Source organism: Tupaia chinensis, unplaced genomic scaffold (genome assembly GCF_000334495.1).
Source record: "Tupaia chinensis unplaced genomic scaffold, TupChi_1.0 Scaffold000113_1, whole genome shotgun sequence".
Taxonomy (NCBI): Eukaryota; Metazoa; Chordata; class Mammalia; order Scandentia; family Tupaiidae; genus Tupaia; species Tupaia belangeri.
In genome coordinates, this window is record NW_006159577.1 from 4,634,478 (window position 1) to 4,656,043 (window position 21,566).

At 44.5% G+C, this 21,566-nt stretch overlaps 1 protein-coding gene across 17 annotated transcripts in view; it reads right to left on the bottom strand.

The window, feature by feature from the left end:
• Positions 1–7,600: 7,600 nt before the first annotated feature.
• LOC102480493 (deleted in malignant brain tumors 1 protein) overlaps positions 7,601–21,566 on the bottom strand; it is a 141,334-nt gene continuing 127,368 nt past the window's right edge. For all 17 annotated transcript variants that reach the window (XM_027770115.1, XM_027770112.1, XM_027770111.1 and 14 more), the window contains 5 exons: positions 19,637–19,845; positions 18,292–18,476; positions 13,471–13,859; positions 10,268–10,488; positions 7,601–8,149 (listed from right to left, as the gene is read on the bottom strand). In XM_027770115.1, coding sequence (XP_027625916.1) covers positions 7,983–8,149; positions 10,268–10,488; positions 13,471–13,859; positions 18,292–18,476; positions 19,637–19,845 — 1,171 coding nt within the window. In that variant the 3' untranslated portion in view covers positions 7,601–7,982. The remainder of the gene's footprint in view (positions 8,150–10,267; positions 10,489–13,470; positions 13,860–18,291; positions 18,477–19,636; positions 19,846–21,566) is intronic.

Below are 21,566 nucleotides of genomic sequence, written 5' to 3' on the forward strand. Positions count from 1 at the left end.
AGGAATGCCCAGATCACACTGAGTTCTCACAGCTTCAGTCCTGATTGCCATTTTGGGTTTCATCAACATTTGTGGGCCGTGAAACATTGCAATTCTATTGGAACACATTTATAAACTGTTTTCTTTTTCCATGCTATCCATATGGCTGGACGTTAAATGCCAAGGAGGTTTTCTCGCAAGAATTCACTGCAGCATTTTTATCAGAAGTCCAATGAATTTTTCTAGAAATGATTGGAGAGTCACTACCCTAGAAATAACAGTAGAGGGCTGTGAGACCTGAGAACCATCAACCCACACTGGGCCAACCAAAAGAGGCTCCCAAATGGGTCTAACATTTGAAAACTCTTTCTAAACTGAAGAAGCCATTTTAAATTTTCTCGTACCCATTTTTCTTTTCCCCTAAGCTTAACAACTCTAGTTCGGCAGGCTTTATCACCAGGGATGATGTCGATTTCTCCCACATGTTACAGGAATAAGTTAGGCACATATTTATAGACCTATTTATAAACATGAGAAAAATTCCAAAGGAAAAAACCCAGACCTTGTCTAAGCTCTGTTCTCAGCAAAATGCAGCTCCCTGATTCAATGGTAGAGGCTAACTGGTTTCCAGCCCTCTTCCTAAAATGGGATGACAATCCCAAAAGTCTTTAAGTTAGTTCCACTTTTTTTTTTTCTTAAAGAATTATTTTACTTAACTTTATTTATTTATTTATTTATTTATTTTAATTTGGTCAGAGAGGGACAGAGCAAGTGAAAGAGAGTGTAGAGAGATGGAGAGGGAAAAAGTGAACCTCCAGGTACGGGACTCAAACCACAGTCAGCCATGTGGGAGTCCAGCACTCTTAACCATTGTGCCACCTGCTAGTCCCCCAAGTTAGTCCTATTTTTCATCAAGGAGTCAAACCATGAGGTAGCCCTCATATCCAGGAATATTTTCTTGGAACTGAACTCCTGTTAGTACTGGGTCCTACAACTCCCAGTCCAGCAAGTACTTCTCAGCCTCTAGGCATTGCTTTCTCCATTTCTCTGGGAGGACAAAGACCACTGTTACTGCTCACATTGTATAGCAGGGACAATGCATATGCCTCTCTCATCTCAAGTGGTACTTGAAGACAGTTTCTAACTGGCTCACTTGCACCCCCTGCCACAAGATTTTTTACATTGAAGTCCTAACTCCAAGTATTTCAGAATGAGACTTTTGGAGATAAGGTCTTCAAAGAGTTACTTAAGGTCGGGACCGGCAGTTAGCATAATGGTCATGTCACTGGACTCCCATGTAGTCGACCACAGTTCAAGTCCCAGACCTGGTGGCTTAAACTCACTCTGGGCACGTGTGCTTGTGGGCCCAAGATCCTGAGAGGAGAATGGAAGAGAAGGGATTGCGGCATGGCCATCCCCCCTAGGGTAGTCTCTCTGTCTCTCTCTTTCTGGTGAGCGCACACTCCCTATAGTAAAAACCTCTCAGAAAAAAAAAAAAAAGTTACTTAAGATCAAATGAGGTCAATAGGTGGGCCCTATTCAAATAAGACTGATGCCCCACAAGAAGAGGAAATTTGGACATAGACACACATGGTGGAAAAACCGTATAAAGACAATGAAGGAAGACGACCATCTACAAATCAAGATGAGATACTTCAGAAGAAAACCAATTCTGTCAGCACCTTTATCTTGGACTTCTAGCCTCCATGACTGTGAGAACTACATTTCTGTTGTTTAAGCCTCCCTAATCTGTGGTATTTGCTGTGTCAGCCATGGCAAACTAATATACCAATCTACCCCCTACAAACCATACACACACACACAAAGGTACATGTGTCTCAATCCAACTGAATAAACTTTATATCATCCATCTGGGTCTATGCTCCAAAGAACCAAAATCAATCAAATGACCAGGATACTGACAAAAGTCAAGGGTAGGCATCAAAAACCTTATGTGGGGTGATTAAAGTAGGTCAGAGACACCTTTGGATGCTATATGTTTGGCCTGGTCTCCACCTCAGTTTCCTTTCAGTCTGCTTTATTTGTTGATCGTTATGACAATCTCTTTTCCCCTGTAGCCTTGATCCCCAGAGTTGAGGATAATGAGCCAGTTTACCTGGAACTGAGCTGTAGGACTTAGTAGTTTCAGTGCAAAAACTGGGAAAGTTCAGGCAAATAGGACTTAGTCCCTCCACCAGAGTCCTAGTGATAACTACAAATGAAATCCAGTGATCAAAGTTAGGGAGGAGCAGAAGTTTTATTGACCAGCTGGCCACTCCCATGCAGCAGGAGTCAACCAGACCACACCAAATTAACAGAAGATTTCGCAAAGACTTTATAGGTTTTTAACTTCTAGTAATGTCCTAATCCTTCTCAATTGCCCTCTTCTACAGTAACATGACACAGGAGACATTCACATGAGAGGAAGGTGTTATGTCAAAAAAGCCATGACTGGCATCATTCCTGAGAGGTTTCTGGTCCCTTGTTCCCTGTGAGCATCTGACATTTCATAGCCTTCATCTTCCACTCACCTCCCCCATTAGCAAAAAGAGTCTGATCTTGGCACAACCCCTAAACACCCCATACCAACCCTCAGCCCTCCAATATTTCCACACTTGACAGAGGATAAGTATCAAGAAGTACATTTCTTTTTCTTTTCCATCTACATCCCGGAATATAGAAAATTGCTATGGGTACAGAGGTGAAGAAGGACCAATTGAGGGGAGAATTCAACTCCATTGGAACTGAGGCAAAGCCTAGTGTTTGAATAGGTATTTGCCAACTCAAAGCCACCTGCCCATGAAGAACTCTGCAATAGGCTGTTAATGAGGATGGAGAAAATTTTGAAAAATGTCACCACTCTATGTTCACTACTAGCCATATTCATCTTAGACCTCAATAGGATGAATCATAACTTGGCCCAGTGGCTAGCTATGCCTCAGTCTCTGCTTTTTCCTTCTGAGCAATTTCCCCATTGCCAGAGGCTATAAATGCCTCCAGGTTACTCATCACTTACTCTTTGAGGCTTCAAGCTCTGGGAGAGTCTATTGCACAAATATTTGACTCTAATTTGTCTTCTCAGAGCATGGACAAACAATATGGGCAATCACCAGTACAGAGTTTCAGGGGCAATGAGATTGTCACCTGCAGGTGTGCTCAGGCTAAAGATTCCAAAGTTGGGACCGAGGGGCTTCAGATTTCCATACAGCTAATGTAGACAGGAGAAAGAATTAGGGGTTGGGCTCAGGGGAAGGGAGATGTGGCAGGGCCCTCAGTACGTTTGCACCCTAGCCCTCAACTCTTGGTTCTAAATTGCTGACCCTGTCCCTGACCTACACCTCGGTAGTTTATTCATTCTCAAGGACCCAAAGTGGACCAAATACCACTTGAGTTTACCCTGGGCCCAGCTTTAATCACAGCCTATGGGAATGGCCAAGACATTTCCTTATCCACATTAACATTAGATACTACACCGACTGAAATACAGATGTTTTCATAAACTAGAATGCTAGTAGAGGAAATTCCAACATATTGGCAGAGCAAAGAAGATTTTTGCCAAGCTGTCCTCATGTATGAATCTCTTTCTAGGTGAACTGTGGACAAATAGTAGGTAGAGAAATAATTATGGGGAGGGAGAGCTAGCTCTGACTTGCAACATAATTTCTGTAGGGTGAATACTTCTACCATGGCCATTTATGCTTAGCAACAAAATGCCCCTCTATGTTGAGTTGGGAAGAGAAGGCAAATCACTCAGCAATATATGTTATTTCCACCAGACACCATGTATGTGAATAACCTTGGGCAAAAAGAAAAGTAAAACAATTAACTAGGAAATGATGAGTTTTGATTATTTATTAAATTTGTTCTTCATACAATTTACTAAATTGTAAGTCTCCATACTTTAATTTTTAATAATGTTTATTTAATGGTGTTGACCAATTTCTGAAAATTCAGAAGACCAAGGCCTTGGGCTTCCTTAAGCTCACTTTCTCCCCTTAGTTAGCACACACATGGGCTGCCCCTCCAAGCGCACACACATTTGCATCTATACCATGTGTCCAAGACAACACAATCAGGAGACTGTGGTCAAACTTTGGGACTTCATCACCCCCTGGAGCAAATGACTATGATTTGAGTCTGTCCCTGATTAGTACACACTGGAAGCCACCCTGATACCATCAAGTCTGTGGGGATGTGAGTCCCAACTCTGAGCAGAACTCCATGTCAGTCACTACAAGTATCTTGAGACAGGGATAGAGCAGGAGGGACAGGAACTCAAGGGGCTTCTAGGTAGTCCTCTCCAGTGTCAGGTGAAGAGAGAAGCTACCAGCCACTCTGTTGTGAAAGACTGGAATCAGATTCTGTGTCCTTCAAGCTAAGGAAAGAGGCAGTGGCAGACTTTTACAAGAGAACTTTACTGAATGATTTCCTATACTAGAGGACTAGTGACGCCTGAAAGAAACAAAATGAGTTGTTCCCCAATATCAAAATGGCACTAAGGTGGAGCCACAGCACCCTCTGGTCTCTACAAGTGGGATGGCAGGAAGGTGATGGGACAGATCTGGTTTGCTTGGAAGAAGCTGGAAGACAGGCTGTGTCTCCAGAAGGGAACAGGAGTATAAATCACTGGTATTAGAAGTGCCGGAGTTGGGAGGAGTCCATCCCCGAGTAAACTGACCAGTCCCACCAGGGCCCAGCTGGAATGTAGATGTGGTATACATCACATCACTCTAGTGAACTCCTTTCGCTCCTGGTCCCACACACCACACAGAAGCTGCAGGCAGGAGTGTGTCAGTTGCAGTAAGGTATACAAATCCATGAGGCTGAGTTCCTGGGGCCATGTTCCCAAGGTCGGTCCCTTGGCCTGAGAGCAGAGGCAGGAGGAAAACCTGGCACCAAGAGTCAGCAAACCAGACTCAAATACCAGCGCTGCCACTTACTCTCCCCAAATCTTGCCTATCCTCTGGGCTACTTCACCTCTCTGAGTCTGTTACTATCCCTGCCAAGTGAGACCTTTAATTTGGGCCCACACAGCTGCCAGGAAGACTGGCTTTCACCACAAAGCCAAAGCACACAGATGGTAAGAGGGTCTTAATCAGTGTTTCCTTCAGGGCATGTTCTTATGGATAGCAAAGGCTGGACAATAAGAATTAGCAGAAATATTATTTCCTTTTTATGGCAATAATATTTTGAGATGGTCTTTGGGGACTTGAATCCAGGAGCTATTCAAATGAAAAGTAGATACTTTGGGACCAAACAGGGTGTTGGTTCTTGGCTCCCAGAGTCCTCTCATCTTTACATGAGATCCCACAGACCCCACTGTTCCTTCTCATGCACAGGGTGCAAACTGGACTCTTTCCAGCAGATTTAAAGAGACTTACACTTGCAGTTCTCCATCTTGTCGACATGCAAAGCACCTGAAGTTTTTGGATCCCTGACACCCAGGCCCGCAACCAGAGATTCTGCTCTAACTGGTCTGGGGGCAGGCTGACAGCAGAATATTTAAAAGGTCCCAGTCATGCTCATATGTAGCCATAGCTGAGCATCCTTGCCTCAAACCACAATCTCCATTGCTGGAAATCACAGCCAGTGTCAACATCACCTTCCACTTGAGGGTGGTATAGATGATGGGCCCTTGCTCCCAAATGTGTCTTCTCCATGTCCTCAGAGACTAGGCCCTCAGTTATACCTTGCCAGCCTCAGTTCAGTGCCTCATCACCAGCAATCACACCTTCTTCTCTGCCTGTCACCAGGACCTCACTTTCTCTTTCTTCCAGACTCATCTGTCTCGAGAGCCATCCACCAGACTAGGCCCTGTAGGCCACCCACTGGGGGCAGCACACCTGCCACAAGATGTTGGTTCTACACACCCACTGCACCTCTTCCCTAAAAATGCATATGCTGGGGCCAGCAGATGGCATAGTGGTTACATCACCAGACTCCCACATGGTTGACCACAGTTCAAGTCCTGGACCCAGTAGTTTGAATACTCACACTGAGTATGTGTGTATGTCCAAGATCCTGGGAGGATAATAGAGAAGAGATTGTGGTGGGGCCATCCCCTGTGGGGGGTTATTTCTCACTTTCTCTCTCATTGTCTCTCTCTCCCTCATGAGCCCTAAGGCTAAAACCTAAAACAAAGAATAAACATGCCACCCCATTGGTGCTGTCTGACCAAGACCTCCATTGCCAGTGTGTCAGCTCCAAGGCAGAGACCACGCCCTCATCTATTCTTTAAACATATACCACATAGAACACCATGGTCATTGTGCATGTAAGGGACCATTACCTCCTCCCTTGAGGGGCTGCCAAGAGCCCATGGCCAAGAATGAGCCTGGACATGGTGGTCATCTTTGAGGGATTCTGGGAGGGGTCTGGTGGACACAATACCTTTACAAAGGTGGGGCCAGTTGTGACCACCTTTCTCGATCCTCAGGACCAAGCCCCCTTTGGGATGAACAAATGAAATCAGGATCCCATATTGAGTTCAATCCTTTATTCAGTTCTTAGATGTCTCACTTGCTGCTTTGCTCCTCTGATAAGTATCTCGAACCCCAAAAGCCAGCTCCAGATTGCTGCTTCTTCTGAATCTGCCAAGATCCAGTCCCCAGTTGGTACCGGCATTTCATTGCATTCTTACTGCTTTCCAGGGCAGACTCAATGTCGTGGGGTGACCCTCTAGGCTTTTCTTGACCACCCTAGCCAAAGGAGGCAAGGGCGTGGGTTATGGTGGCAAGGAGAATGGAAACTAGCAAAAGAGGTTAGTTCCTCTGTCCTTCTGGCAGGGCTCAGGGGCTCATCCTACATCCCAGGGAATAAAGACTTCTTACTCCAGCTAGGGGTGGGCATCTCAGTCAGTTCTAGTTAGAACCAACAGTCATGACTAAGTCTCTATTGGAATTCTCCATCTCCTTTCCCTGGGCTGTGCAGTTGCTAGCCTACTGAGCTCTTGTCCAGCTCAAGCCACACACTTGTGTAGAGAGAGGGGTCTTCACCTGGCTCAAACGGGCAATTTGTCACTGCTAGGACAGTATGTAAAAACTCCCATTCCTACCAAGCCAGAACTAGGGCCCTGGGTCTGGTTTCTCTCCTAGTTTATGGCAAAGCCATGCCTCCTTGAAAACCAACCATGCCTTGGCTGCTTCTGACCTACTTGAGTCACCCATTAATCTGCATCTCCCTGGAGACCCCATGCAAACAGGATTCCTGACCTAAGAGCCCTAAGAAGTTTTCTTCTTTCTGATATCCTCCCCAGCTCACATTTCTGATTATGATGTCAAAACTTGAAAGATGCAGATCCTGGAAGAATAGAAGCAATCATGTTTACTTCTACATCACAGGCACTAAAAAGTATGATGCAGCTAACATTCTTGTCTTTCTTTAGCCTTCATCCTACACATTCTGTTTTGAGCAGAACCAAATTACACCGAAATTGTTGAGAAGATACACTAGCAATTCCCTGGAAGATTCTGGGAGCCACAGAGCAGAGTTCCTGACCTTTATCATTCCTTCTGACATCCCATCTAACCTGTCTGCTTAATCAGAAAAAAACCAAACAAACAAACAACAAAAAAACCCCAGTATTTAGGTAAACCACTGGAAACACTGACCAAATTGACACTTGCTTTGGAAAACATTCTTTATTAAGCTTGTCCTATCTTAAGGAAAGACTGAGATATATACTATTGGCCTAAGAAGCTAGTTCATAAAAGATGAGAAAAGAAATTCCATCTGGGAAAAGTTCTGTTGTTGTTAGTGTTGAACTCACAGTTGTATACAGGGTTGTAGACATTGGCACCTGTTTACCTTTGACATTTTGCCCTAACACTGAGTATGTGGATCTAGAAAAAGAACCCTGGTGTCCACCTTTCTTCACCTTTACTTCAACCACCCCACATACACCTGTGCCAAGGTAAACAGAGTTCCGGTGCTGCTAGATGTCCTACTGTGTGGCTGTGTTTCTTCCGTCCTTGGGGCTAGTGTCTGAGCCCGTTCTCTAGGCTTCACATCCGAGAGCTCAGAGTCTGACCACTGGAGGTACGTGTCTTTCTGCCCAGGGTGAAGGCTGCTACAACCAGGACCACAGCTACGAAGACCCCAGCAGAGATGGCAGCAGTGTGATAGCTCTCCTGGGGGCTGGTGGGTTCCACCACATCATCCACTGACAGCTCTGGAAAGGAGAGGAGAGCATGATAATAGACTTGGCACCAGGACAGAGCCCAGGGGGAAAGAGGGGAGATGAGGAAGGGCAGTGGCCCCAGGTGAGAGGTAAGAGCAATCAAACTATTTGGTGGAAAGGGATTAAAAAAAAAAAAAAAAAGATAGGGAGGTGAACAAGAAACTGAGACCAGACCCCAAAGGGCAGCCAGTTGTTGGGCCAGAGGAATCTCACATTGTTTTGTCACCTGGGAAGGTTGGTTGGTTGTTTCGTTTTTTAAGACAAGGTCACACTGTGTCTCAACCCTCCTGCCTCAGCCACCTGAGTATCTGAGACCACCGGCAAGCACCAACAGGCCTGACTCTCAGACAGAGTTGTCCAGGCCAGCCTCAGGTTCATGACTCCTGCCTCAGCTTCCCTGAGTCTCTGGGATTACAAGCCTATGCCACATCTGTGGTGGTTTGATTTTGTTTTTTCTTTTTTTTTTTCAGTTTCTTTTATACATTCACATATGCCACTTAGCTTGCAAAGTGAATATTCCAACATGTATACATTTCTCACCAATCCAGCTGAGAGTACTCTACACATTATCTTCAACAGATAATAACCCATTTCTTTATCCCATAATGCCTTGCCTCTCTATTTTTCTCCTTAATGTGCCACATCTGGTTTTAAGGGAAGGATTTTTGAACAGGAATTCAAACTGGGCTTTAGAATAACAAATCTGGCCTGAGGCTCCAGGTGGATGGGAAAAGAGAGTTGGAACATTTTAGACCAGCTAGGAAATGATTGCAAGGGTCCTAGGCAAGGCTGTAGCAGTTACAGGGGAGTAGAAGGGATGGGAGAGACATGAGCACTGTTGCCAACAGCACCTTTCATCCATCGCTCTGCCCCACTGTCCTTTTCTGAAGTGCATCTCCTCGCCCCAGAGTAGGGACTTGTCCCTTCCAAGGGCAGGGGCTTTGAGCTATATCTGGTTATTTATTAGCCTCCTGGCACATAATAGGCCTTAAATAAATATGCATTAAATGAATGAATAAATGAGGAAAGAGTCCAGAATCAGCTGGACAGGAAGAAAGCCAAGGTGCATGAAGAAAGAAAGTTGTCAAAGATGCTCCATGGGGTGGTGCCCTGATCAAGGGGAGGTTTTGCAACAACTACTGCCACCCCATCCCATCTCCATCACCGTGGCGATTACATCTGTTGACCTGGCTCAGCCTGAGCCAGAAATCCTGGAAATCACGCTGTGAACATATCCTCATCCACACCCAAAACAAAATAGCTCAGTGGAAATTATACTCCCTGATATAGATGAGGAAAATAAAATGGCTTGTGCAGAATTGAACTCGGCAAGCAGTCACCATAAATCGAAGCTGCCAGTGTCCTCACAGCCCTGCCTAGACCCCAATTTCAGTATGTATTTTGTTATGGTTCGCTATTATTCCTTGTGAAGAGTAATATCATCATTAATGTAGCTGATATGGGTCTCAATAGCAATAGTAACAAAACTACCATTCGCCAAGCATCCAATGACTTGTCCCAGGCAGAGGCCGAGGCAGTTTAACTGCCATTACTTTATGTAACCCTCTCAGCAGTCTCAAGGGAGAAGTATTAACATTTAATTTTACAGATGGATTCTGAGAGTTCAGAACCAGAGGACAAAGGTGTCAGCTCCATCCTTCTCCCAGGTCAAAACTTTTTACCATGCCTTATCTTATGAAAATGACACATGGGTTGCCCAAAAACCATGAGCCCAGGAAAACGGTAGAATTGGCTCTAATTCAGCTTTTTATGTCTAGGCACAGTGTGCCTGGCACATAGTAGGTGCCCAATTTGAGTTGGAACATGATAGCAACAGAAACATCCCAGGTCCCTGAGAGTCATGGGCCAGGGCCCCAGCAGGCAGTGGAATTTGAGGGCAACCACCTACCCAGGCTCCTCTTTTCTTCGTGGCGGGTCTGCAACTGGATGGGTCCCAGGACAACGTCCACCTTTTCCTGGTAGGAGCCCACGTCCCTCTTGGATCTCACTATGCAGCCTCTGTGGCACCGGGAAGAGTAGTCAGATGCTCTGCACACCACCATTTTACATTGCAGGTACACGGAGGGGAATTTGAGGGCAACCACCTACCCAGGCTCCTCTTTTCTTCGTGGCGGGTCTGCAACTGGATGGGTCCCAGGACAACGTCCACCTTTTCCTGGTAGGAGCCCACGTCCCTCTTGGATCTCACTATGCAGCCTCTGTGGCACCGGGAAGAGTAGTCAGATGCTCTGCACACCACCATTTTACATTGCAGGTACACGGAGGGGAAGCGGTTCAGGTAGGATTGGTAGGTTTCATCTTTCACACACCTAGAAGAAGGGAAAAGCACCCATTAATTCTCATGAAGGCACTGGATCCTTCGTGACTCAGTTGCACCAGGCAAAGCACTCCATAGCCCATCCTCACTGATCAGGCCTCCTACACGCCAAGAAAAGGTGGACCTTCCTTCCTTCAGAACGTATGCATCAGACATGCAATGCTACACACGCAGACAGATCCTGGCAACTCTGGTACCTTTGAGTTTCCAGACAGACAAGCAGGCTCCATGTTGCAGTGGGTTGGGGCCCAACCACACAATGAACGTGTGCTCAATGGCTCCAGGTAAGCCAGTTGAGTGGGAGAGGTAGCCCAAATTTAGAGCATAGGAACAGGGCCCAGAAACAAAATAGGATTCCTCCCTCCTTTTCTAATCTCACAATCAAGAAAGGTGCTATTCAGCTAAGCTGACTCTTCTCCCAGGATTTCTCTCTCTTGACGCACCTCAGCCTGCTCTGAGCCCCATGCAGCTATACTTTTCTCATAAACCTGAGTACCCTCCAGCACCTCCTAATCTAATGTCAACCACCTCCTTGTTCCCCTGGACACCTCATCTTACTTGGTTTAAGAAGGAAAATGGTCTAAAAAAGTCTACTTGAACTTACTAAGATATGTATGAGAATGCTTCTCCCTGTGATCTCCTTATTGAAGCAGCTCCACTAACCCATGTGCATTTACAAAATGGTGAGATTTGGGGTGATGTGGCAAAGAGAAGAGCAAAGGAGACTGGACCACAGGGTTTAAAACAGACATTTTCCATGGATGATGAACATCATACCAAGGGCAGTCTGGCTCTGCCTAGAAACACAGCCCAGGGTCTGTCCACCCTCCTTCTGCTTTTCAGAGCTTCTTTCCCTCCTTCTCTCCTTCCCTCCTCCACATTCACCTATGATTCTCTCAAATACTGAGGTTGCTTTTCTTCATAGCAGCCCCCTTAGCAGCAGAGGCAGGAAAGAGAATAACCCAGAAGCTTATTCAGCGATGGGGTATTGGTAGAAGAGGCCAGGGTAACTCAGAAGCTACCTAGGCAACAAATGTTGAAGTAATTGAAATTCTACCTGTTCTACGCAGGCCAGAGCTCCATAGCTCAGGCTGCATTTCAGAATCACTCAGGAGATTTTTAGAAATGCAAAATACCGGGACCAGCAGTTGGTGTAATGGCTGTGTCGCTGGACTCCCATGTAGCACCCCCCTAATCAAATGCGGTTCGAGTTTCGGACCTGGTGACTTAAACTCATGCCAGGTGTGTGTGCATGCGTGCCCAAGATCCTGAGAAAAGAAAGGAGAAGGTATTGTGGTGTGGCCATCCCTCCTGGAGGGTGATTTCTCACTTTCTGTCTCTCTCTGTCTTTCTGGTAAGCGCACGTGCCCTATAGCAAAAACCTCTCCAAAAAACAAAAAACAAAAACGAAAACTCCAAATCCCACCAGAATGAATTAAGAGAATATATGGGTGGGGGCTGAACAGGATGTATTTGAAGCCCAGGTCGTTTTAATGGGCATCCAGGTGGATGAGCTGGTTGATGGCCAGGTATAACCAGAAAGTCCCTGTGCTCCATCTACAATCAGGTCACATCTTCCCCACATTCTATGTGCACATCCCTCTCATCCCAACAAATTGCAATATCTGAGATACATATATATCACCTCAACACCTGTTTATTGAACTGACATATTTTCTTTTTTTTTTTTTGGAGAGGTTTTTGCTATAAGGCGTGTGCGCTCTCCAGACAGACAGACAGAGAGATAGAAAGCGAGAAATTACCCCCCAGAGGGGATGGCCACGCCGCAATCCCTTCTCCTCCATTCTCCTCTCAGGATCTTGGGCACACATGCACACGTGCCCGGCGTGAGTTTAAGCCACCGGGTCCGGGACTCGAACCGCAGTCTACTACGTGGGAGTCCAGCGACATAGCCATTATGCTAACTGCTGGTCCCGAACTGACATATTTTCAAACTGTGTCTAGGAAGAGATACTGTTTTAAGTATCTCAGGGAGATCCAAAATTGAATCCCCCACACCTAATTCTTAGCAGAACCTCTAATTCTATTGGTATAACTTCTCTTGGGAAACAATGAATACTGAGATGTCAAGGTCTATACTGAAAGTCAAGAAGTGCCATCCACCCACCAATAGTCTACAGAGTAGAAATTAGAACTGTAAACCCTGATGTCTTAAGACTACTTCTTGAGTGTAGAAGACTCAAACCCTACCTCACCAGATCACCATCATTATTCAGGGAAGTGGGACTTTGGTAGTGCAGCCCAACCTGGACACCACTAGCTCACTTCTGCACCTCTGGAACTTGACTGGAACCATGGACTCCAGGAACTTCCATTCCCAGCAAGATGGAAGTCATAAAGACCCTCTGCCACCTTTGGTGCAACATTCTTTGTGGACTACCTGCTATGCACGTTCTGTGCTCACTGCCCATCAACTCTTTCTCATCTAATTCTCTCATCCAATCCTCCTGATATGGGCATCATTCTCCCCAGTTGATGGGTAAAGAAACTGGCTGGAGAAGAACATTTGCTTGCCCAGAGTCATGCGGCTGGCACAAGGCAGAGCAGGCATTTCAAACTTGGTGTACTCCAAATGCAATGCATTTCCCACTACACATATGTCTTTTTACCTCTAAGGCTGGAATTTGAGCATTTGGGTCTAATCTTAGTTTATAATGAACCTGCTGAGTGACCACTTGCTAAGTCATTCAATTTGTCAGGCACCCACCTCCTCTGGAGATGATACTTGGTCACCCTGCCACCCTAAGCAGGGTGGTGGTCCAGGACATAACATGAAAGCACCTCTAAAGTTAAAAGCTGTAGGATGTTACTATGTGCGGAAATGGATCTGGTTAAGACTGAACTATTAAGGAACCTTGGTTAACTAAAATTTACATTCCTTAAGCCTTTTGTGCCACTCATGTTTAAATTATTAAATAAAGGTGCAAGTCTATTACATAAAGGCACTCCTTACCCACTCCGGATTAGATCATAAGTCAAAGATGTAAAGTCACTGAAGTATGGTGATGCAACACAAGTGTCCACAAATAATGCCAGATTATCATCAGAATTGAGAATTTCGGCCTGAAGGTACAAATTCTGGTTCAGGTCCACGTAGTATGGGATGCTGGTCACGGGATATACGAATGAAGAGGATGTATAAAAGGAAATGTTCACATCAAAATTGCTGTACTGGACTTCTTTGAGCTCAATGGTGTCATTAGCAATGTACATCATGTCAACCCAGGTATCCTGGAGCATCTTACAGCTGACATGAATGTGGAGATCTTTCTTCCTTTTGATGATGCCACTTGAAACAGCTGCTTTGAGGAAGTTGGAATAGATGATGGTGTCGTTGTCTACCTAGGAGAGGTACGCAGGAGAGCTGAGTCAGGCAAATACCACCTGATGAGACAATTCCATGGCTGATTTGGATTAGAATGAGAGGAAAGTGACTCAGGAGCACTTCACAACCTTCTGAGATCCACTCAGAGCCAGCATAGTCCTATTTCCATGGCTACTATTGCCTGGGCTTGGACCCAGTTTACCTACCAAAACTACACTCCTTTCACATTTTCATACTTCTTCTATCACATGATAGGGACCACAATTCAGGCCAGTTGTGGGGGCTTCTGGGAGCTCCTCCTCATGGTAATATGGGTGTGTCTAGATGATCCCTTGTCCCACCATATAACTAGCCAAGTTTGGACTCCATAGTTCAGGGCCTTTATTGCTTGTTCTGCTTTATTCTTACTGTTGCTGAGGGTACTGCGGATACAATCACTTGTGAGATGGGGACTTGGTGGAATCAACTTCCATTTTGTGTTTTGATAAATTGGTAGGGAGCTGGAAGTCACAGAGATCCAGAATCATAACTGCAGCAGGTCTTGACCTCTGGAGTATGGACTTCCCCAGAAGCTCATATGAACAATTAGATTGTTGGCCAAGCCAACATCAAAGAAATTCTTGTCCCACCCTGCTTTTTCACATCCCTGTACCATGGAGCCGTTTCTTACTGTGCCTTTCACTAAGCACCAAACTGATAAGAATGTTGGTGTCTCATTTTGTTTGATGTGCCTACCATCTCTTGAAAGTGACCATTTTAGGGATGAGAGCCTCACATCTGGGGACCTGTGAGCATCTCAAGGAACAGATGATATCTAAACACCTCTTTGGGATGTTTGGGATAATGTCACCAATAGCATCACTAGCATCTGCAAGCATCTATGACATGAATACATGTACAGGGGCTAGTGGCGAAGTTCTGTGATAAGTAGAGGACAAACCCAGGAGCAGTCAGTTCACTGGCCAAGAGGACACGAGTGAACAAATCTCCATGGTCATGATCACTGGCCTCAAATAAAGTGAGCACAAGAAAGTCATCACCAGGCTAGGGAATGCAGGGAATTCATCTCCTCCTGAATGCCATGATGGTCAGAAGCAAACTTCTCCCAGCCTGGTATGGTACAAATCTCAGCATGCCATGGATGCTTTTGCAAGAATGTGGGCAAAGGTAACACCATAGTGACCTTAACAGAAATCCTTCAACGTAGGCAACCTTATTCTTCACAAAGAGACATTTGGCACTTTAGTCAAGTACATTGTCAAGGACAAAACTACATTCCTGGTTGATTGGGACATTAGACAAAGGTCACTTCTAAAGGTCACTTGCACAGCTTAGATATAATTGTACTTCAAAAGGATGTTGGAGCGTCTTCTATTTCTTATTTGCAGTTATAGAACTCTACTCAGAATTAATCCCTTCTAGACAAACCTTGGGAAAATAGAAAAGTTTAACAAGAAACTCAGAAGTAGTTTCTTTTTCCTTTTTTTTTTTTCTTTTCTTTTTTGGAGAGATTTTTGCTATAGGGTGCATGCACTTGCAAGAAAGACAGAGATAGAAAGCGAGAAATCACTTCTCCCCCAGGGGGGATGGCCACACCGCAATCCCTTTTCCTCCATTCTCCTCTAGAGATCTTGGGCACACATGCACATGCGCCCGGTGTGAGTTTTAAGCCACCGGGTCCAGGACGTGAACCGCAGTCGACTACATGGAAGTCCAGCGACATAGCCATTATGCTAACTGCTGGTCCCGCTCAGAAGTAGTTTCAACATTTCTAGGACTTATCCCTCCTCTTTTCTCTGATCACTTAGTTCTTTTTTCCCAGACTGACCAGGAAGTTGGGACACAGTCACTTGGGCCAACAAAAAGCACCAGAGCCTGTACTCTGTGCACTCGTCAGGAAAAGGAAAAAACTTCAGCAATGGGCTCCACGCTTTTCATCTGCTTTTAGGAAGCACATAATAATTTCTGCCTTTAAACTTAAAAATTGTTTTAAGGGGGGACTTAGTCTTTTCAGTCATATCAGCCAACATTTGCCATCAAGGACAGCCTGGTGGAGCTGTGGAAAGCTCCAGCTATGGGTTGCACAGTCCTGCTGTTCCATTTTGACTTTTCAATTCATGACCAAGTAGTCTTGGATAAACAACTTAATTTCTGTAAGCCACTATATCCTCATAATTAAATGGAAATACAAAGGGATTTTACAAAGTTCATGGAAATGGAATTAAAGTGCAAGTTTATTTTGATGCGAAAAAAAAAATTCTGTAGACCAGCAGGTGGCATGGTGATTAAGGTGCTAGATTCCCACATGGGCAATTGTAGTTTGAGCCCTGGACCTGGTGTCTTGAAAATCACAACAATTAAATAGTTAAATAAATAAATAAATAAATATTGTTTAAAAATTCTGAAATCCAAGCAGTTTGTTCATAATACACATTTTCCATGAACTTTGTGAAGACACCACAGAGGGTTATCACAAGATTTTTAAAAGCCATGGAGAACTCTTAGTTCAGTGTCTGGCAACTGTACTAGCTGTTAATAACACTATTTTAGGCTGTGTACAGGTTCTGAGGGTTACAAAGATGAATAAAACATGGGCCCTGCCACAGAAGCACACAGTTGGATAAGCTATATGGTTATTTAAACAAATGAAGGCATAAGATTATAACCTTGCTGCCTATAACCAGCCAAGTTGGAAGAAACTAGGTTAGCACATTGTTGGCAGCTACAGTGGATATAAAGGACCATCAGTAAAGTCATTCGAATGTCCAAGGCCCCAGGTGCACACTTGGAACAAGGAGCAGTGATTACCTTTGGTAGACTGACTCCCACTGAGTAATCTCATGGCAAACCAAACCCAGCATAATTAATCTACAGGGCAAACTATAAGCACAAGGTTGAATAGAATATTTGCATGATGTAACTAATACATACGCTTCCCCACAAGAAAGTCTACTTGACCCACTGAATTCCTCTCAGTAGGATAACTCAGAAGGTGTATGTAGAGTCTGATTTGGGGAGCTGAATGACCATGTGATGGTTGTGGACCCTTAGGCCTATGGTATCTCCTTTTCCTCTCAGTATTTCACATATCAAGAGAGAAGGAATGACTTTGCCAGGTAATTAACAGCATCAGCTCAGCACAGAGCATAGTGCCCAGCACACTACAAAAGCTCAGTATGTCTTTGGTGAATGACTATAACTCCGACGTACTGAAGGCATCTGAAGGTGTGGATGAGACACTGTACATATTTGGGCATTTCATGTGGTCGCATGCCAAATAAAACTATTGGTACTTCTGTCTCTGAAAGACAAAATCTTGATATAACTATTTAGGTGCCAGACAAAAATTCAGAATATAGGATGACTAATTTTAAATAAATTTACATAAAATGAAATATATTCATGATAAATGTACCAGTCAGTGAAGTTTGGCAATGTCATGGTCACCACAACCAAACACAGAACAATTTCCATTGCCCAGACAGCTCTATCCTGCCCATTTATAGTCAGTACCCTCCAACCTGCATGGCAGCAGACAACCCCCGTCAGCTTTCTGTTGTGACACATTATTTTCCACTTCTACATTTTATATAAATGGAATCATAAAATATGACCCTTTTCTGTATGCCTCTTTTGCACAGCAGGATGTTTATGAGATTCTCAGATTTTTGTGTTGGCCTTACCACTTTCTGGTTAAGTGTCCTTAGACAACCTACTTGGTCCCTCTTGGCACAGTCTCCCTATTTATGAAGGGGGGATAACAAGAAGCAAATTCTTGATTCTCTTATAGGCTCTTTGGGGAGCATGACATAGACTAATCACCACATATGTCACTCTTAGGGTGACCAACAACCCCAGTTTGCCCAAGATGGAGTGGTTTCTTGGGATGTGCATCTTTCTATGCAAAATCTACAAAGTCTTAGGCAAACCAGAACTGTTGGTAACCTTAGATGGTAACAGCTCAACAAATTCAGAGGCCAATTTACTGTGAAGCTAATGAAGCTTAAGGTTTAGGGCCTCTCTACTTGTACTCAGGCTCCCTTCAAGGCTTAGCAAAGTTTGCACGACCATATTTTTTTAATAAAATGTATAAAAGCAAGACACATATATTTGCATTCTTTAGTTTTATGATGCCCCTGTTCCTCTCCTCCATCCACTCCAAATTGTGTAAACTTTATGAAACCTATAGCCACCTCTGATGTGAGGGGCAGCCTGCCAGTACCCTCTCTGTTGGAGAAATTGTTGTGCTCCTTTCCTCCTCTTTCTCCTATTTGGAAGGACCTTGCAGCTATACGATGGCACCAAAGATTTCTACCTTCTTTTACTCTGGTTATGTTCTGATTACACCATCATCATAACTTCTGGGTGCCCAGAATACAAGAAACATAGCATATATCACTATAAGAAAGCTTGTTCAATAGGAAATAGAGTGGGGAGCCTCAGGCTTACCTTCTTGATGGTGCCACAGCCTAAATAGGGAATTGAGAATATCACCTGGCTCAGTGTTATCTCAGGTTGACATGGGTAGTTCTCATTCCAGCTGGCAATGACAAGGTCCGTGGCAGAATAGCCCAGGGAATGAAGGTAGCTCTTGCTCACACTGGCTTGCATGTGATTTGGCAGACAAAGTAGGTCTGAGAGATGAGAACAGATTATTCATTCAGTCAGTGCTCCTAATCCCCTTAAGTCCTACTAGATACTCTTCCCATAAAAAGGTGCACCAATCGAGATGGCTGACAAAACTGATTGGTAGTTGGAATATGTATAGTATACATCTCACTGCAACCCCCAAGAGACCACGTGGCTCAAGTTAGTTCCATCCACATGAAGTCCCAGTGAGAGCACACAGACTTAGGATTTGATTTCTTTGATGGAGAATTGGAAGCAAGATTTTAAATAAGTGAAATGTTTTGCCAAGATGTCATTTATCCATAAAGTAAGATATCATTATAGTCAAACCATGAAAATATTGTATAATAAAGACTTTTTTTTTTTTGAGAGAGAGGTTTTTGCTATAGGGCACATGTGCTGTCAGAAAGACAAAGGGAGACAGAAAGTGAGAAATCACCCCCCAGGGGGGATGACCATGCCGCAATCCTTTCTCCTCCATTCTCCTCTCGGGTTCTTGGGCATGCACGCACACGCACCCAGCATGAGTTCAAGCCACTGGGTCCGGGACTCAAACCACAGTCGACTACGTGGGAGTTCAGCGACATAGCCATTACGTCAACTGCTGGTCTCTATGATAAAGGTTTTTAGCTTTGGATAAAGACAATATTTCAATTTTTGACAGCATAAGAGACCTTGGATGTCACCTTGGCCAGGCCTTGGCCATTGTGTATTTCAGTCAATGTAATAACTCAGATTGTGACTGGACAGCTTCTGTTGAAAGTAAGTGACCAGCTCAGTCTGTCTTGAGATAGAAACCAAGTTACTTGGTCTCTGGACATTCCTCAGTGTCCCATACTCTGAGAAGAGGTCACAAGGCTTCAAGCCAGGTCACTTCTGCCTTGAGCACTGCTTGCTGAGAGCAACATCTTTCACCATCTACTCGATCTCTGCCAAAAACAGTAAGGCAATACACTGTTCATTAGCCAGTTATGCCCCTTGACCTCGTTTCTGGGAAACTGGAATCCTAGGATCTGCTGCTCTTAATCTCTTTTAGTGGAAAAGCAAGCATGGTAACCTGCAAGCCTGCTCTAATTTCTTATTTCATAATCACAGAACTGTTGAGAAGCAGAAGGCTCTCAGTAATGTCCTGCTTCTCACTGGGCATTCTCACTAGGGAACTTACTGGTGCTGTCATTGGAGGGGGTCGAGTAGTACTCCGCCTGGAACCCTCTTCTCGAGATGCTGCTATCACTGATGAAGCGAATTGACATGAAGTTTGATGATGAAGTGAAGGAGCCCCTAGCTCCATCACAAACCCGAGCAATGAGAGGGGAACTGTGGTAGGGACCATCAAAAACGTCAATAAAATCATAGTTGCAGCCACCTTCAAGCCTGCAAAGACAGAACACACAGTTGTGTCTTCAGTTTTACCTACAATTAGATGCAAGGGGGGTCAAATATCAGCAAGCGGTTGCACCTCTGTGCCAGAAACTGACAAAATTAGTCTTTGAAAACAACAGTTTTTCTTAAATCAGATAAGGGATTCATCTTCCCATGATCTCCATGCCTGGGTCTTAGATCTGCCTTTTAGGGTTACATATATAAAATGTATAGCCCCCTACTTCAACTACTTTTTTTTCTTTCTTTCTTTCTTTCTTTCTTTTTTTTTTTTTGGAGAGCTTTTTGCTATAGGGTGCGTGCGCTCACCAGATGGACAGAGAGAGACAGAGAGACAGAAAGTGAGAAATCACCCCCCAGGGGGATGGCCACGCCGCAATCCCTTCTCCTCCATTCTCCTCTCGGGATCTTGGGCACGCACGCACACGCGCCTGGCGTGAGTTTTAAGCCACCGGCTCCAGGACGTGAACCACGGTCGACTACGTGGGAGTCCAGCGACATAGCCATTACGCTAACTGCTGGTCCCACTTCAAACACTCTTTACACCATAAAAGGAAAGCTCATATCTTGATGAATTGGGTTGTTGAGAAAGTAATGATGAATTTTTCTATGTATCACTTCTTTCCCAATGGCTTAATAGATCATTTTTCTCCCATGAAAAAGTCCCCGTCAGAGCCAAACATTCCATGGCGGAACCGCACGGGAAGGTCCCAGGTTCGTGTCCAAGACCTCGTCATTCACACCAGGCATGGGCATGTGTGTTCATAATCCAGACAGAGGCTGGGGTGAACAGCAACATGGGGACCCTATTGAGGATTCTTGTTTCTCTTTTTCCCTGCTCTGTCACATATTAAAACATAAATAAATAAACTTTTAAAAAATGTTCCTAGTTCTCCTGGGGAATAAAATAAATATTCATGAGTTCATAGTAATTGAAATAAATAATTGAATCAATAAATATTGGGCAAGTCAAATAATCTCTCTGAAGCTCAGGTTTCTTATTTATAAAGTAAAACAATCTTATCCACGCATACTATGGAGGGGTGTTGTGAGGCTCAAATGAAATAACATATGGAAAGATGCTGCAGAAGAGGCCATAAATAATGGTGGCCATTTTTTTTTTTGAGAGATTTTTCACTATAGGGCGCGTGCGCTTGCCAGACAGACAGAGAGAGACAGAGGGACAGAAAGCGAGAAGTCACCCCCCAGAGGGGATGGTCACGCCGCAATCCCTTCTCCTCCATTCTCCTCTCGGGATCTTGGGCACTCACGCACACGCACCCGGCGTGAGTTCTAAGCCACCAGGTCCGGGACGCGAACCGCGTGCGGTAGACTACATGGGAGTCCAGCGACATAGCCATCATGCTAACTGTTGGTTCCCGCCATTGTTATTAAGATGCAGGTTAAAGAACTAGTCATACTGGAGACAGTGGGGAGAAGGGTGGGAAATGGGGGAAAGTAAGAGGGAGGGAATCAAGGGGAAGAAAAAAGAAGTGAAACATTTAAGAGACCTAAGGTGGAATGAAATCTGTTGATTATAATGTATATGCTAATGTCTTTGACTGGACCAATATGCAGTGTATTTGTGATGGGAAAATTCATTTGGCATGCTGCAATGATATGCAGTGATTGAATATAAAAAATAAAATTAAAAAATAAAAATTTAATTTAATTTTTAAAAAGAACCAGCCATCATCAACCTTCTGCCATAGGAT